The following is a 15840-nucleotide window of genomic DNA, read 5'->3' on the forward strand; positions in this document are numbered from 1 at the left end:
CTCTTAGGATACCAGATCGCTGCCTCCACAGCATACCACCCCCAGACCGACGGACAAACCGAACGGCTCAACCAAGAAATAGAAACATACCTCCGGATATACTGTAGAAGTAACCCCTATGAGTGGTCAGATCATTTACCCCTCGCCGAATTTGTGCACAACCACCGAAGACATGAAGCAAGGAACGCATCGCCGTTCTTCCTCATGATGGGATACGAACCTCGCGGTATTCCCCACGTACTACCATCGTCGGATACGCCTGCCGTAGAAGAAAGGGTTCGCACCCTCCAAAAGATCAGGGAGGAAGCTATCTCTTGCCACAATATCGCCATGCAACGAATGGCAGAAAGAACGCACGGAAAGAAGTATCAACCATGGAAGATAGGAGATAAGGTCTGGCTGTCTGCAGCTAATCTCATGACCACTCTCCCATCCAGGAAACTTGCGCCCAAACGGCACGGACCATTCTCTATAACCGCAGTCCTATCGCCCATCACGTTCACCCTGAAGCTTCCTGAACAGTGGAAGGTTCACCCCACGTTCCATGCTTCCGAACTATCCTCCTATCAGGAGACAGAGATCCACGGACCGAACTACGAAGAACCACCTCCAGATATGGTCAATCAATCGGAGGAATACGAAGTCGAAGCCGTCCTAAGTCATAAGGGCACGGGTAAACGAAGACGCTATCTCGTATCTTGGAAAGGATACTCTTCTGGAAGCAACGAATGGATTCCAGCAGAGAACATGGAGAACGCCGGGGACCTACTTTCCGCCTATAAGAAGAGGCATAAGTTGAACTAAATCGACCAGTCCCCACTGTTAAAACAAGCATGTCTCCTCAAACCACCTCCCCTACCGAATCCAGCGTCTCCTCTATTAGCCTCTGCGAATCCCCCTTCGCTGACAACGTTGTCAGCATTGAAGACGACGTCATCGTCGAGACCACCATCCTTTCCGTTGCCCACGCCCTCGAGATTGAAACCTATCTCAACAATCAGCCAGCAGTGCCAGCCGGAGTCGCCGCCACTTATATCCATATCATCAGAGCCACCCAACGCCTCGAGGAAGAGTTTGCCCAGATTGAGAATGACGCCCTCAGACTCTCCTGCAACCACGTCCAGAGGCGCATTCGCTCGCTTACGCTTCAGCTATTCCCTCTTGGTTTTAGTACTATCTGCAGGGAAATTATACAGACTGTTGCTGATCGAAACTCCTTCCAAGTCGGCCGCCCGTTGCCTCCTATTACTCATAACCCCCCCGCTGTTCTACCTGATCCAACTTCGATTGGAGGGAACGCTGCACCGATACCTATCCCAGCGCCCAACGAGGTCTATAGAAGAAACCTCCGTGGCGGAGCCACCGTTCACGGCGTAACCAAGAAAAAATCATCCAAAGGAAAGAAGCGCGAGGTCATTGACCTCACCAAAGAACCCCCCTCTATCCCGTCCTCCAGCATCGTTATCAGAACCCCCTCATTGAAACAAGTAGTCGGCACTATCGCCGACGCCAACTTCATTTGCCGACTCTGCAAGAAGCTTGGTCACAAGCACAAGAACTGCCCCCTGTACTATTGCCGCGTTTGCGGCGACACGAAACCCGGGCACTTCTCCATCTATTGCCCCTTCGCCACCACCAAAATACCATTCCCGTTGGTTTATACCGACGAAGGCTTCTACGACGCGTTAGCCGCGTGGGAAGCGGAGAAAGATAAGAAGGAAGAGGAGGATCTTGAGCGTGCCAACAGGGAGTATTTGGTACAACCAGAGGAATTAGAATTCCACAATGCCGACGCTGACCCCATCTACTACGCAAACCAGGACAACTAGCGACGTCGATGCCGGTGCCATCGACCATAACACGGGGGTAATGTTACGGTACATTCATTCTCTTCGTTTCTCCTTTACTACCGGTCAATGGTACATGGACACGGCCCTTAATGAGCGACCAATTACTTTTCAGACTCTTACTCACATCATCGTCAAGCTAGCTTTCCGTGCTAGTAACCATCACTATGTCTAGACCTTCCCTTATCAAAGCGGGCTGTCCGCACCATGGTTACTATCTCTTATCTCTTATCTCTTATCTCTTACCAAGCGGGCTGTCCGCCTTCTATCTTGATACGCACCTACAAGCTCCGCTTGAACTCTCGCTATATAGACACATAGCGTACCACATGTAGTTCTTTACTTTAATCTACTGGGTTTTACCTGGAACAAGTCCTTTAGCAAGGTCTCCAACCTTGCTATCTAAGAACCACCATTCTAAGGAAGTCGCCGATACTTGCCTTAGCCAGAAACCTCTGACCTCTCACTCGAGAGAAGAACCACGTCTGTCTCGCCGAAACTCAGTCCACTCGGACTAAGACAGCTCGACATATCCCAGTCGTAACACTATGAGGGTGGAGGATGAGAGGGTTGAGGTTAGCCTGAGTAATGTTTAGACCCTCAAATTGAACGTACCAAATTGACTGCCTCCGAGCCCCTTGAAATGCAGGTCAACGTTATATTCGGCACCCAATTGAGGTGAACGGGAGCGGGAATTGAGACAGAACATGTGGCATGCGCATAGGCGTGACATAATGTGAACGCAAGTTCTTTCAGGTGGAGGGAGTAGTAGTAGACGGGAGCGGGAGGGAGTATAGGCGTGACATAGTGTGAACGCAAGTTCTTTCAGGTGGAGGGAGTAGTAGTAGACGGGAGCGGGAGGGAGTATAGGCGTGACATAGTGTGAACGCAAGTTCTTTCAGGTTGAGGGAGTAGTAGTAGACGGGAGTGGGAAGAGCATAGGCGTGACATAGTGTGAACGCAAGTTCTTTCAGGTTGAGGGAGTACTAGTAGACGCTATTAGAGATGGAGGTTAGTCTGAGTATTGACTGAAAATTGAACCCTTGACGGCGAATTGAACTCACCGGTAACTGCCTCCGGCATCCCTTGAAATGCAATAATGAACAAAAATTTTGAGGCGCCGAGAGGTCGAGAGCCAGGACCCGCATCTGAACAGCATATGCGGACGACAGGAATCAGGAAGTAGACCAGTGCCCAATGAGCAGTATTAGCCGAAGTGAAGGGTGGACAGAGTAAAGGATGCTTTGTGCCAAAGATAAGGTGAAGGGTGAGGGAGTGGTGGATCAACGTGGCCGATATACGCGCAAATATCCTAGTGAGTCTGAGGTAAAATGAACTCACCTAACGACTCGGAACTGCCACCGATGCACTGCAATGCACACAATGTCACCGTTAAAAATGACAACGAAAAATCTAACAGCGTTGTCAAATTTTTATTTCACCCCCCCTCCCGCTCTTTTCGTATCCTGAACATTCATTCAGTTAGCTTCCTGTCCTTGCAATCCAGTATAGCATGTACGCACCTCTTAATTCTCGTGGTGAGTTAAGCATATTATTTTGAAGATTGGCGAGACGGCAGCTTCTCACTGGGCTTGAATAGAGCCCCGAAATGCAAAGAAAAAAGCTATGGAAAAAGCCAGTAAGCAAGCGACTTCGGTCAGGCTTGAAATCAGAGAATTCAATGCTCACCTGCTACTTCAGTTTGGATGCCTGAAAAGTCGGCAAGAAAAGTTCTTCAACAGACTCAAGCACCTCCCAACCCACCGGCGAGTAGGCCACCCACCAAACCACCCACCAAACCATCTACCAAACCACCCACCAAACCATCTACCAAACCACCCACCAAAGCGAAACGACCAGCGCCAAGTGCGGTTGCTCAGATTGACCAGGGTTTGCCTTCAAAACTGAGTACATCACGTATTTAATCTTGAAATCATAGCGATAAGTACTAACTTTGATGGTAGAGCGTCAGCGTACCTTTGTGAACGAGGAATTGGATGATGGGTATGGTTCTAGTGGCCATGGTAGCGACTCAGAGGACTTGCGACCTGAAAAAAATCGAGGTGAGTTATAGATAACAAGGGGTTTGAATCTTACTCACTATGATGATGTGCACCATCCCAGCTGCCCGTCCTAAGAAACTCTGTCGCACTTATGCGATGCGCGATGTGACTGCGATGTTCGACTCCGACGAAGATCTTGAGGACAAGCCACCAAATGGCATTGATACTGATGCCGACTGCGAGGAGAGTGAGGGCGAAGAACCAGAGGCCACTGCCTTGATGCTCTCAGACGAGGTTAGTAGTTGCACTGGTTTACCTAAGCTGATCCTGCTGATTCTGAGTTTCGGAAGATGCCTTCGCTTGTTCAATCACGTGGCAACTCCTTGAAGCAATCCGCCAGAGAGCGAAAGCAAGCCGAGGAGGTGAGTCCATACTATTATATACTCTACGCTGATACTACAGACTACCTTCAGACTCCAATGTGGCGCGATGTCAACAACGCTGTCTCAGAGTCAGTTGAAGAATCCACTACTCGTGGTGACTCCTTGGAACCTCCCTCCAGCGACATTGAAGTTGTCCAGAAGGTCACCTCTGCAGCTTCTCTCGTTCGAACGGAGAAAGGAAACGTCAAACTACTCGATCAGAACCTGGAGACTCGGCGAGTAGTCCGGGATGCCATTATTGACGCTAAAGGTCACATCATCTTCGTCAATGCTTACCCTGAGCTCGTCGACAAAAACCAGGTATCACTCCAGTCTTTGCTAACGGTGGCCGAGAATCGCGGCATAAAAGCCATCAAAAAACGCCTTCAAACAGATGCTCAGTATGCTGCTCTCCTTGGTAGCTTGGTAAGTCATTCGCATGTCTCGTTTTACGGATTTTTTTTAACTATCATTGCTATTACTTGAGGTCGAGCCCCGGATCCCATTATTGCGGCGTGATCTGAAAGTCGCTGCATGTGCGAACATCGATAGCTACTTCCGTCTCAGCAACAACATAGTCAAGGCAAAAAAACTCATGGAGCAGCACGCATATGTATATGCCTTGAGGTTTGATGTGAGTTTACTCTGTCCCTTCCCTCCTTCGCCAACACCCAGGAGCGGGTTCTTTATCGTATTCCCATATCTTCCCTCCTTCACCAACACCCAGGAGCGGGTTCTTTATCGTATTCCCATATCGTTTCTCCTTCCTCGACCATTCTATTCTCTTACTAACTTCCCTCTTCAACAGTCCAACGACGATGCTTTGCCCATAGGGAAAAAGCCCTACCAGGGTGAACTACTGATTTTTCTGTTACACGACGGAGTCTTCAATGGTGCGAAGTCCATCGGCGTCAGATTTTCGGCGCGTTTTGTCGAAATTGCGAGAAACAAGGCCAAACGCTCCGAAGTCCCCATTCCATTGCTGGCGCTGGCGGCAACAGCAGTAATGTCCTTTCCACTAAGCCTTCATGCTGTGCTCATTTGTTTTCAAGATCTACACGGCCCTTTTCTGGAAGACGCTTGGTTCACCGGGAAAGTTTAACTTTACCGGGAATCAATTCAGTGAAACTTATGTTTTCCATGTCAACTTTCTCGAGGGTTTGAAGAAGGACGCACCTGGAAAGTTTCACTGTATGATGGCTGACATTTTCGAAGCTGTACAGTAAGTTTCGCTGGTGTGGATGGTGCCATTCTGACATGCTGGATACTGACGCTACTTGCAGGGCTTTGAAACAGAAGGGCAATGATCATCTCGCCAGTGAGCATCGAAATGCTCTGTCGCTACTCGACTTGGATGGCATGGCCGATGATTAGGTTCTGTAGTCACGGTGCTGATCCATTCCTGTATATTGTGCATTCATTAGTGATTGTACCGAAATTCCTCATACCCTCGTCGTCAGCTGTTTCGCAATTACTTTAATACACATGTTTTAATCCAATATTAGTCTTTTGTTCTTGTAACATTGCCTGGGACGTGTGATCTGTGAACCAACATTTGTAATAACGGCTTCTGCAATTCACCACTATTATGTCTAATATCAGCTAAATCTTGATAATTATCCAACACTGAGGAGGGGGTTAAAAAGTCCTTCTAAACTATATAATCTTCCTAATTCTCCTAAGGCTGCTAATTAGACCTAATTCTTGGATTTTATCAAAGATTATCGAAATTTTTGCCAGGAGGTTTTTCCTGATGTGCAAGACTGCTGTTTCGCTGAATCTAAGGTTTCCAGTTTGGTACCCACGTCGTCTTAAGGCTAACGCTTCTCCAGTGTAAGAAAGATTCAGCCACCGTATAATTCAAGAAGGTTATCTAAGAAGTAAGCTGTCCTCGGACTCCGAGCATTGGAGGGTCCGTTAATTTACGCCACCGGCGATCAAGTCATCTTGTCCTTGTTATTTTCTGGGTACAACTGCAACATGTACGATCAACGCCTCAAAGAGCAATTGGAAATTGAATCACGCACCTTTCCAGGATTGAACAAGTTCAAAGGATCGATGGCATTTTTGATGGTTTTCATCAGTTCCACAGTATCCTCGCCCAGTTCTTCCACAAGATACTCCGTTTTGCCTACCCCTACACCGTGTTCGCCCGTACCTGAAGAGAAAAGGCCTAAAGACAATATGCTTAAGGCATCTGGAACACTTACATGTCCCATCCATCTGGATGGCGCGATGGACCAATCTGTGAACCGCTTCACCGACGCTCCGCAGTTCTTCTTCATCTTTGAATAGAATGAGTGCGTGGAAGTTACCTACATAACTCATTTATACACAACGAAACAACGCATTTCAATGCCCTTACCGTCACCAACATGTCCGACAATAGTCGATTTCAAACCAGCCTTAGCAAGATCCTCTTTGGTTTCATAGACTAGCTGCGGAAGTCGGGAAACCGGCACGCTGTAAATTAACCCACGTCATACGCATCATTGAAAACCATCAAGCTCGGGAAGGCTAACCATACATCAGTTGTCCAAACCTTTGAACCAGGTTGTGTCGCCAACGTCGAGAAGAGAGCCTAAGATTAAACGATCGTCACAATATTATGGCAAAACAATCGCGATTGACGCACATATTTTCGATTTTCCCACATCTCACCTGCCTCCTCCTCTGTTGCCGCGAATTCAAATCGAGTACTGCCATGACGTTGTACAATCTCTTGCACGACATTGGAAGTGTCACGGATAGATTCAGGGGATCCTTGAATCTTGAAGAAGAGAGTATCCTGCACCGGATAAGGAGCATCAACCAACCCAGCAGTGTTAATGGCTGCCATCACTGAAAGCACTTGAGCTAGCGTCAAAGACATGAAACTAGTCTACTCGCTGTGATCGTCCAACAGCTCCACGCATTCTGGAAGGAAATGTTTCGGTCAATTAAACGATATATAACTTGCCACTGACGTATATGAGGACCGTGTGGAGTATTAAGGATCTGCTGAACGGCGCTGACCGCTTTTTCGACGTCAGGGAACTGTGCCATAGCAACTTTAGTGGGTACTCTAGGAGCCAATCGCAATGTAGCTGGAATAGTATTGGAATTAGAATGTCATCCCGAGTACCAAATGCCAAATTTACCCTCTGTGACTATTCCAAGCGTTCCTTCAGCACCGATGAAAAGTTTAGTAGTATCGAAGCCAGCGGAAGACTTGCGCGCCCGTCGACGGGTCTTGATCACTTTGCCAGATGGAAGGACGACCGTCTGATACAGACTTGGGTGATCCAAAAACACTCTCTAGAAGACTTGGATTGAACTCACGATATTGAGAAACCATTCTGCTTTAGCAGTTCCATATCTGACTGCATTGGCTGTATTGGGATTGGGGTTGATATATGCAGCACTATAACAACATAAAAAAGCACCAACTTCCTGAACACCCTGTACCAATCATGCCGCCGATGGTCTGTAGCCAGTCATGATTTGAACAAGAAAAGATTGGAATACAGAATGACTTACAGCTCCAGGACCTGGGTCAAGCTGTTCAAAAGTTTAAAGTGAATTCATAGGCCATGGCGAAACGTACGCACAGGGAAGAATAGAGGAATGCCCCTGTCTTTTAGTGTATTGTTTATGTCTTCCCACTTTGCTCCAGGCTGACACCGCAGATCACCATCAGTCTCTACAGACAGTTTCATGAGCATCGGTGTTGGAACAAGCAGAAACACCGTGTCACACCATTTATTTCCAAAATGCTATTCATCGCAGACAGATCAAGGCATATGCTACCCGAAGGAAACTGGCCATCATGAACGTTAACATCGCCCAAGTAACGAAAGATAATTGCTCAATTCTCACACCGGTGAAATGGCCCTCTATACTCGTAGCACCGCCGAGCGCAATGATGGGAACCTTGTACTTGCGAGAGATATTGACGACTTTTACCACGTCATCCGTGCTGTATGCCATGACTACAACCGAGTGAGGACAACTCGGGTGATACGAATGGTCGGAGGAGCCATGCACTCGGAGGGAATCTGGACTGGTCTGAACGCGATTCTTGCCGGGGAGGGCGTCGCGTAGTTCCTCAATTGCTTTTTGAACGTCTTCGGGAGACCCGTAGGTGGGCGTTGAGAATGAGGAGCTCCCGAACACATCGGTTATGTCTCCTGCACCACCTGCACTGGATAGCTCGTCTGAGCCCCTTCTCTGGAGGTGTGCAGGTGACAGCTCTTCGAGCTCACCAGATGTAGCATGGATGGTAGTAGTAGCACCAGTCTCCAGTCTTGCTGGTATCAATCTGGGTTCGCGGTACTGGAAGATATAATAACTTGTCCCCATCGCAAGCAAGGAACCCAGCACAAATTTTCCGATACGAAGAACATCTTCCTGGGTGGTATGCCCGGAAGACGATGAGTGGTGGTAACTTGTTCCGATGCAGCTGCGGATGCAGCTTGAACGCAATGAAAGATGATAACCTCTCGCAGCAAGCACTCTCGTAGAAAGACGGAACATGGTGTGCCGGGTGAAAGGTAGACTACTAATACCACGTAGCAAGACAAACGTAACGCATTTTATATAAAACAACCCCGTGAGGATAATCATGAGGTCAGTCCAATGAACTGTCATGACGTAACACTAGCTTTGCAGCCGCCGAACTATACCACAGTGCAGCTGCCAGTTCAATCAGGATGACCAGTGGTGACGCATTAAATAGCATCACGATGGTTGCTTCAGAGGCAAAGTACTAACATCCCCGATAATCATTTTCTGAGCAGTACGTACACAGGATCGCCGAGCACGACATTGGTCAAATGACGATATGAGCCTGTGATCGATAACAAAAGTCCACCGAATGACGCGTAGGCCGTGCTACGAAGTAAGTAATATGAGTGAGAAGGGGGTCGACAACGAACATGCAAGTAACTTACACAATGTCGGAAGATCCAGTATCAAACTTATAAACCTGCGGGGACCAACGAATAAAATCAAACTTAAGGTGATGGACTCGGAGAGATGGAGACGCACCTTCCCATACATAACATAGTCATAATCTTCTTCCAATCCTCTCCTTCCTTTACCATCTGGCCTCCATACATCTCTGTCTTTGTCTTCCGCACCTTCTCCATCTGCGGTGGGTGCGCCGCCATCTCGTGATAGCGACGAAGCAAGGGCCATCGCAAAACTATCCCCATTCACTAAAGGGAAGAGTTCGATATTATAGTCAAGCGTCAAGTCCATATCATAGTTTTTTGAACGAGCGTATAACCGAGATACTGGTCGTACACAGCACATGTCAGTCACAGGTAAAAAAGCGATGTGCATGAACAAGCCCTGACCTCGATCAAATTTTTTGCCATCCTTGTCGATGGCATCGGTCGTAAAAATATCGTCAAAAACGATGCTGGATGAAGTTGAGGCCATGAGTAATAGAAGGAATTGATCTGTGTTTGGATCCAACCAGTATCATAAGTTGTGACACAATATTCACGCGTGAATGAAGGAGCGTTTCTTGCTTATTACCGCACTGGGATATCCGCGACCCCTGTTTGGCTGTCCTTGCTGGCATGTTCAACGTCGTGCACAGTAGCAATTGTCTATATATTCTCCGGCCAGCAACTCGCACAGCGCTGCAAGTCAGACATTCATCTACATTTACTATCTGGAATCCACCCAAGCATGCACCGCGAGAGGTGCCAACGCCTTTGGTTTTGTGTTCAGCGTCATATTGGGATTTAGGAACACGGAATAAGTGAGCATTCTGTTTTGCTACCATTGCTCGGCTTGAACATTGTACGAAAACTGTCGACGGTAGCCTTCATCCCCCAGTCATTTGCTTCTATGCTCGCGGAGAAAGGTCACACCTGCATTCAGGTCGATTTTGGACCACCTAGTGAGAGCGAAAAGTGCTCCAGTTCACAGAGTCTTGTGGGTCACTTGAGTGAAGGTATGCTTCATTTATCCGAGTCTGAAGGAGTGCATACTACATCTCGTCGGTTTCAGAGCTCAAAGTCAACTTGCGCCTTTCTGGAAATCCCTTCCCACCTGTAATATTCGCGCGAGGCTTTGCTTCTCTCATCGCACAGACATATATCTCTTCCCACTCAGCACAGGGATTGTTTATGATTTCCCCTCCACTATCCAATGCGTCACTGTTTCCTAGCAGTTCTTCCAACTCCGCTAGGAGAGTTTGACTACGAACTCAAGTTCCCCGTCGCCGTTATGGCTCATCCAGCAGAAATGGATCAGCTGAGGAAGTATAGTCGGTTGGGTCAAAATGAGTCGGTTGACTTGATTGAACATGACAACTTAGAAGGTCAGGATGCTTTCATGAAAATAGAGCAGTGGTTAGACGAACTGGGGATCTGATACCCTCTATCAAAAGGAGCTACTGTCTTCCGTATTCTAAGGGTCTGGCCAGTATGCATCCATCATGATCTTGTTCTCCTTCTCACGGTGGTTGTTGCATTTGCTCTTAACCTGACTTTAGACATAACCTGCAGAAGTGTGATATCAGTGAGAATACAAACACGCAAACGCCAGACCATGGAAAGTGACCCTGTAATGTAAACGGTCTTGTGATCACTCAAAAAGTCGTGGTTCTTAGGCTCAATATTGACTTAACAAGAATGGACGGGCCTGCTGGCCAGGGGCGAACGAATGGACGAGATCACTGGCCCCATACTTCGACCCTGGACCTTGCATGGTATTCTCGTTTATCAAACCTGCAGACGAATGTGGTAGCCTACTGGTGGTACGATGTCATACCATTGCTAAGTCTATCGACCAAACGTTGATCCGTACGACACCGTGTCCTGGGCCACGTTTGTCTTCACTCAGCAAACCTAGGAATCGACTGAGCTCATCAGCAGCTTCGAGTTAATATCGGTGATTATTACTTCAGTAACTGGGTTGTTGGTATAAGTACAATTGATGACAAGATATCACGCACGAACGAGTGAAATGATTACACAGTTGTAGAATAGCATGAATAAATACTCCCTCCACCATCAGCCCTGCTCTTTGGAAGCAGCCTGTTCTTTTTCTATCTCCTGTTGAACGGTAGCCAAGCTTCCCATACCAGGTAGAATAACTTTCCACTGTTCCTCGGAGGGCTAGGACTTTCCTGACCTGATATTCAATCAACTCATGAAGTTTTGGCACGTCCCTGAGCATTGCTCGGCTCCCCATGAGCGACGTTGTCTTAAGGTTGAGAGTAAAGTCTTGTGGCAACGATATGGTCAAAACGGGGGCAGCTGATGCAGGAGACGGAGGAACCAAAGTAACCTAGAGAATATGACTCCCTGTGTTCCAAGAAGTAAAAATGGGTAATAACTCACTTTTGACTCGAACAGAGATAAAGATATTGTGAGTGAAACAGGTAGCCGAGCAAACGAAGACATGGGGTAATTAAACAAATAGGACGTAGAAAGTGAGACGGAAATGGTGTCTGTATATGACATGTCGAATTCGATTGTCTGTCTATCTGGTGAAATAGTTCTGTGCAAGGATGGCGTGAAAACTAACCGTCGGAGCGGAGTCCCCATCGTTGTCATTCACAACCCGTGCGTTGGACAACTTGGGCGCAGACATTCCTAGGTCCACAGAGTGTACTGTGATATGGTCCTATTGTAGTTGTGAGTTATGGACAAAGACGATGCAGGCGGAATACTTGCTAGAAATCCGCGTGGACGCAAGTTATTCGCGTGGTCCTCAATTTTCCTGCGGGCAACCTCAATTCCCTCGTATCCCGTAAGGTTGTTCTGAAGCTTAGCTCTGTACACTTCCACAACCTAATATTACATGAGATTGGATCGGAATCCGCCCAGAAGCTCAGACAACAAACCTGCCTTGCGAGTATATTGAACCAATGTGCTGACTCCTGTTCTGGAACACTGTCTTTATCGTCCTCCTTCACGTCTTGATGCCACGAAGGGTTTGATTTTGACAGAGGATGGAATGGGACGGTTTCCGTCTCACTTTCAGGAGGAATGAAAAATAGGTATTTGAGGACAAGCGCGAGGAGAACCAAGATTGAGAGTTGACCTAGCACGAGGCCTTGAGTGAAAGTTGGCGTAAGGGAGAAGATATAGTTGTTTCCCATATCGGATGGGCGTTGAAGGCAAGCTCACTGGCTTCAGAGAAAGCGCTGGTAATTGGCATATGTATGCGTTGTTTCACACAATTCGGCAGGAAGTCATCTTTATTGGCAACTTATTAGCCGGTTACACGGACAATTTGCCGTATCATAAATCGTTCAAAACCTAATTCTATCAACCATATGGCTACTGCTTTTGTCTCCTGGCCATCAGCGCCGTTGACCGAGTCACTCGTCAAGAGAGCTTTGTCAAATTTGCCTGTCTCAATCATCACATCACTTCCTGGCACCCATGAATGCTCAAAGCTGCTTCAGTGGTCCACTTACGATGCTATCGACCATGACCTGACACATCGTAATCCTGACAATGTCCTGTCGTCCTCTTACACCATCAGAAAAGCTCTCATTCGTAAACACTACTTAGCACGATGCATTCATTCGTACTTGACAAAACATCTCGACTCCGTCCTCAAGGACGCGGTGCCCAGGACATGGGATCTCGAGATCTCTTATGCGGATGAGCTGGATGAAATGTGGAGCGACCAACTCTGGGATCTTGGCAATGAAATCGACTCTGACTCCTCTCAATGGTGGATTTTGAAGCCTGGCATGGCAGATCGAGGAATGGGTATTAGGTTGTTCAACAGCAAGGACTCGCTATATCACATTTTCAAAGAATTTGAAGAGTATTCCGAAGACGAAGATCAGATCGATGACACCTCTGTAATAATATCACAACTTCGTCATTTTGTCATTCAGGTCACAAGATCTCTTTTTTTGCATGATGTCATGCTGACTGTTTTTTGATCACAGGAATACATACCTAGTCCGATACTCTTGGATCCCAACGAAAGGTCTCTTGACGTTTCTATGTTGAACCCACCTGAAAACTTGCAAGGACATAAAGTCAATCCAATCTATCTTCTCCTCGTCAGCTTTTTATGACGCTGACGTCCAGTTTCATCTACGGGCGTACTTTGTTGCATCAGGAGCATTGCAACTCTTCATGTATGATCGTGTTCTTGCTCTGTTCGCTGCTGTTCCGTATATCAGTCCGACGAAAGGGAGAGATGTTAACGATGACGCTCCCGGAAACATCGACTTGACACCTCATCTTACGAACACTTCGCTGCAGATTGATCGAGGCGAGAAAGGCGTCCATTTACTTGATGAACTCTCAGGATGTCATATCCTATCTGGAGATGATACGGATCGTGGAGCGTTATTTACCCCCGAAGATATTGAGAACATAAAGGTTCAAATGGGCTCTGTTCTCGCGGAAACGTTCAAGGCCGCTTTGGAAATGCCTATACACTTCCAGGTAACGTGATTTGCTACTGATCCTCTGCCTTGGTGTTAAATCTTGATGTCAGCCGCTTCCAAATGCATTCGAATTATATGGAGTCGACTTCCTGGTGTCTCATGACTCAACTGGGCTTGATTCGTCAGGCAACTCGCAAGTCTTTCAAGTCAAACTGCTGGAAATCAATTCAGAACCCGCTATCGAATTAACGGGTCAAAGGCTACATAGAATTCTCGAAGACTTGTTTGTTGCGATCGAGCAGGTTGCAATACTACCCTTCTTTAAACAGGAAGTTGGATGCGTATCAAGCATGGAAGTGCCTGTGGTACCAAGGCACTTGCGTGTATGTCTTGATAAAAAGGTTCGAGGACCTGGAGGTTGGTGAAGAATTAGAAATTTGTTACACATGTATTCATCCTAAAATATACACTTGCCTATCCAATGTGTTGCATGGATCACGACACTGAGCTCTCCTCCTTTATGTTTATGTTAATGTCGGATGTTGAAGGCTTTTTTCGATTGTGATCATGCCTTTCATCAGTCTCAAAGCCTCTTTTCCGCTTGTTATTTGAAAAGGTACCATCCTTCACGCCTTTGGGAAGATCCTTGCGTCTTTCGAAGAGTTGTTTTGCAAATTCTTGGTCGTAGGCGACACGTCGGATACCAAACATTTCGATTTGAAGAACTCCATCCCAATACATCTTCTCCACCATTCGCATCTGCGAAGGCGGAATAAGGTCTCGGAATAAGACGGTGTCCCTAGCCATCGCTTCCATCCTCTTTGGGAGTTTTAGTCACTATTGATTGTTTGAATCGAAAGTGACCTACTGGAGGGCTCAGCTTCTTGGTGTGCTCAGCTGAAAGAAGGAACGATTCGCCTGTTCGTTCATAGGTGCCAAGATACTTCCAACCGTGGCCGTCGTGATAACATAAGTCTTTCTTTTGACCAAGTTCAATATCTGGACGGACCCGAATCCATGCACCGTTGTTCTTTTGGGGATTGTATTGATGCGTTGGTCTTACGATAAGGCCTAGGGCGATTCCTGCGCGGGCGAACATCACGACATCCCTCTCAAGGCGGAGGGTACCGTCACAACGACTGCGACTTGTAGGTTAGCATGCTGCAGATATTGCGAGTGAATAGACCAACCAATGAGTTCGGGCTGTCTGTCGAGAAATGTCAGTAATAGCTTAAGAGCAAAGACTATTACGAACCCTGGGAATGCCCATGGAAAAGATGGGAGAGTATATAGGGATGTCGCTGGAATTTGGTTGGTCACCGACAGTCGGATACTCTGTATTCTGAAAGAATGAAGGTGGGTCGGATTTGCTGCACGTCATTTCACTACGAGGGTTCACAAAGAATATGGTCTGCTTACAGTACTTTTCCTTCTGACTCCCGGTGCTCTCGTTCTTCTAGACAGAGTTCAAGTTGGCCACGTAATTCGTCGATGACCTGCGAAGAAATTTTAGGCTCCATATCCAATATCATACGTTTGCGAATACCTCTTGGCACTCTCGTTTGCTCGCTTTGAGCTTCCGATATTTTTCACGAACGCTAGTCAACTCTGCAAGTTGTTCATCTGCCTTCTCCTATTTGGGTCAAAGTTTGAGAAGTACTGTGATATGCGTGGTCCCGAAATACCTTGTCCAATATTGCTGTGTTTTTCTCCTTAATCGCGTCAGCCAGTTCTTTTTGAATTGCGTCCATCGACTGTTGATCACGATAAGATAAGAAGAGCGCACATCCAGGGACAAGTTAAATACCGCAGAGTATTGCACTACAATATTGGAGGGATCGCCCTCCATCTTGAGCGGAACGTTTGTGGTCTGAGCCTGGAGACGTGAAATTTCCTCTCGAAGGCTGGCGTTCTCAACCTTTAGTATGACTACCTCTGCCCGTAGGGCTTCCTCGCGCTGAAATTGGGGACCAGTTGAGATGACATCGCTTGCAGGAGTCCCAGTTCTCTGAAAGGGCTTGCGTATGAGCTATCATGATAGTCCTACAAATAATGACCGGGCTATTTTACCTGCTCAGCTTCACGAAGTTGGCTGCGGACAACCTTTAGTTCCTGCCCCAGAAGCTTCACCATTTCAGCTGCTAGCTCTGGGTCCATAACATTATCCATACTGAAGTACTGACGACTGACAGGAGTGAAAGTGATGA

General features: G+C 47.2%; 7 protein-coding genes across 7 annotated transcripts; 3 read left to right on the forward strand and 4 right to left on the reverse strand.

Annotated features, from left to right (window-relative positions):
- Window positions 1–3360: 3360 nt before the first annotated feature.
- F5147DRAFT_806313 (uncharacterized protein) lies at window positions 3361–5733 on the forward strand (the record flags this gene model as incomplete). The annotated part of the gene is made up of 11 exons (XM_041443367.1): window positions 3361–3385; window positions 3448–3486; window positions 3549–3737; window positions 3812–3910; window positions 3972–4144; window positions 4201–4272; window positions 4324–4698; window positions 4760–4906; window positions 5081–5275; window positions 5325–5494; window positions 5556–5733. 11 exons carry the CDS (start codon window positions 3361–3363, stop codon window positions 5644–5646), a joined length of 1575 nt encoding a protein of 524 aa, XP_041298277.1. The 3' UTR covers window positions 5647–5733.
- Window positions 5734–5909: 176 nt separating this feature from the next.
- F5147DRAFT_247537 (D-lactate dehydrogenase cytochrome oxidoreductase) lies at window positions 5910–9036 on the reverse strand. The gene is made up of 15 exons (XM_041428822.1): window positions 8131–9036; window positions 8011–8071; window positions 7863–7954; window positions 7792–7812; window positions 7702–7738; window positions 7594–7643; window positions 7413–7536; window positions 7239–7358; window positions 7162–7188; window positions 6908–7113; window positions 6795–6853; window positions 6638–6735; window positions 6483–6587; window positions 6300–6430; window positions 5910–6245 (listed from the first exon to the last, which is right to left on the reverse strand). Exons 1-15 carry the CDS (start codon window positions 8899–8901, stop codon window positions 6210–6212), a joined length of 1938 nt encoding a protein of 645 aa, XP_041298278.1. The 5' UTR covers window positions 8902–9036; the 3' UTR covers window positions 5910–6209.
- On the reverse strand, window positions 9036–9696 carry F5147DRAFT_566830 (RNA polymerase I; the record flags this gene model as incomplete). Its single annotated transcript, XM_041430824.1, has 4 exons — window positions 9036–9144; window positions 9204–9238; window positions 9301–9548; window positions 9612–9696. The coding sequence occupies 4 exons, from the start codon at window positions 9694–9696 to the stop codon at window positions 9036–9038; spliced, it is 477 nt and encodes a 158-aa protein (XP_041298279.1).
- Window positions 9697–9775: 79 nt separating this feature from the next.
- Window positions 9776–10757, forward strand: F5147DRAFT_668573 (uncharacterized protein). Its single transcript, XM_041435361.1, is given in 4 exon segments — window positions 9776–9987; window positions 10088–10219; window positions 10276–10437; window positions 10457–10757. 4 exon segments carry the CDS (start codon window positions 9840–9842, stop codon window positions 10639–10641), a joined length of 627 nt encoding a protein of 208 aa, XP_041298280.1. The 5' UTR covers window positions 9776–9839; the 3' UTR covers window positions 10642–10757.
- Window positions 10758–11086: 329 nt separating this feature from the next.
- F5147DRAFT_832951 (uncharacterized protein) lies at window positions 11087–12474 on the reverse strand. Its single transcript, XM_041443838.1, has 6 exons — window positions 12119–12474; window positions 11949–12065; window positions 11800–11898; window positions 11613–11750; window positions 11225–11559; window positions 11087–11170 (listed from the first exon to the last, which is right to left on the reverse strand). Exons 1-6 carry the CDS (start codon window positions 12374–12376, stop codon window positions 11152–11154), a joined length of 966 nt encoding a protein of 321 aa, XP_041298281.1. The 5' UTR covers window positions 12377–12474; the 3' UTR covers window positions 11087–11151.
- Window positions 12475–12519: 45 nt separating this feature from the next.
- On the forward strand, window positions 12520–14115 carry F5147DRAFT_668579 (tubulin-tyrosine ligase family-domain-containing protein). The gene is made up of 4 exons (XM_041435362.1): window positions 12520–13129; window positions 13184–13276; window positions 13329–13691; window positions 13744–14115. Exons 1-4 carry the CDS (start codon window positions 12554–12556, stop codon window positions 14056–14058), a joined length of 1347 nt encoding a protein of 448 aa, XP_041298282.1. The 5' UTR covers window positions 12520–12553; the 3' UTR covers window positions 14059–14115.
- A 13-nt stretch (window positions 14116–14128) lies between these two features.
- Window positions 14129–15802, reverse strand: F5147DRAFT_767915 (uncharacterized protein; the record flags this gene model as incomplete). The annotated part of the gene is made up of 9 exons (XM_041440917.1): window positions 14129–14452; window positions 14502–14772; window positions 14824–14840; window positions 14889–15003; window positions 15053–15129; window positions 15180–15266; window positions 15319–15387; window positions 15441–15641; window positions 15704–15802. 9 exons carry the CDS (start codon window positions 15800–15802, stop codon window positions 14129–14131), a joined length of 1260 nt encoding a protein of 419 aa, XP_041298283.1.
- Window positions 15803–15840: the final 38 nt, after the last annotated feature.

This window comes from Suillus discolor, assembly GCF_016758755.1.
Source record: "Suillus discolor strain FC423 chromosome Unknown F5147scaffold_4, whole genome shotgun sequence".
NCBI lineage: Eukaryota > Fungi > Basidiomycota > Agaricomycetes > Boletales > Suillaceae > Suillus > Suillus discolor.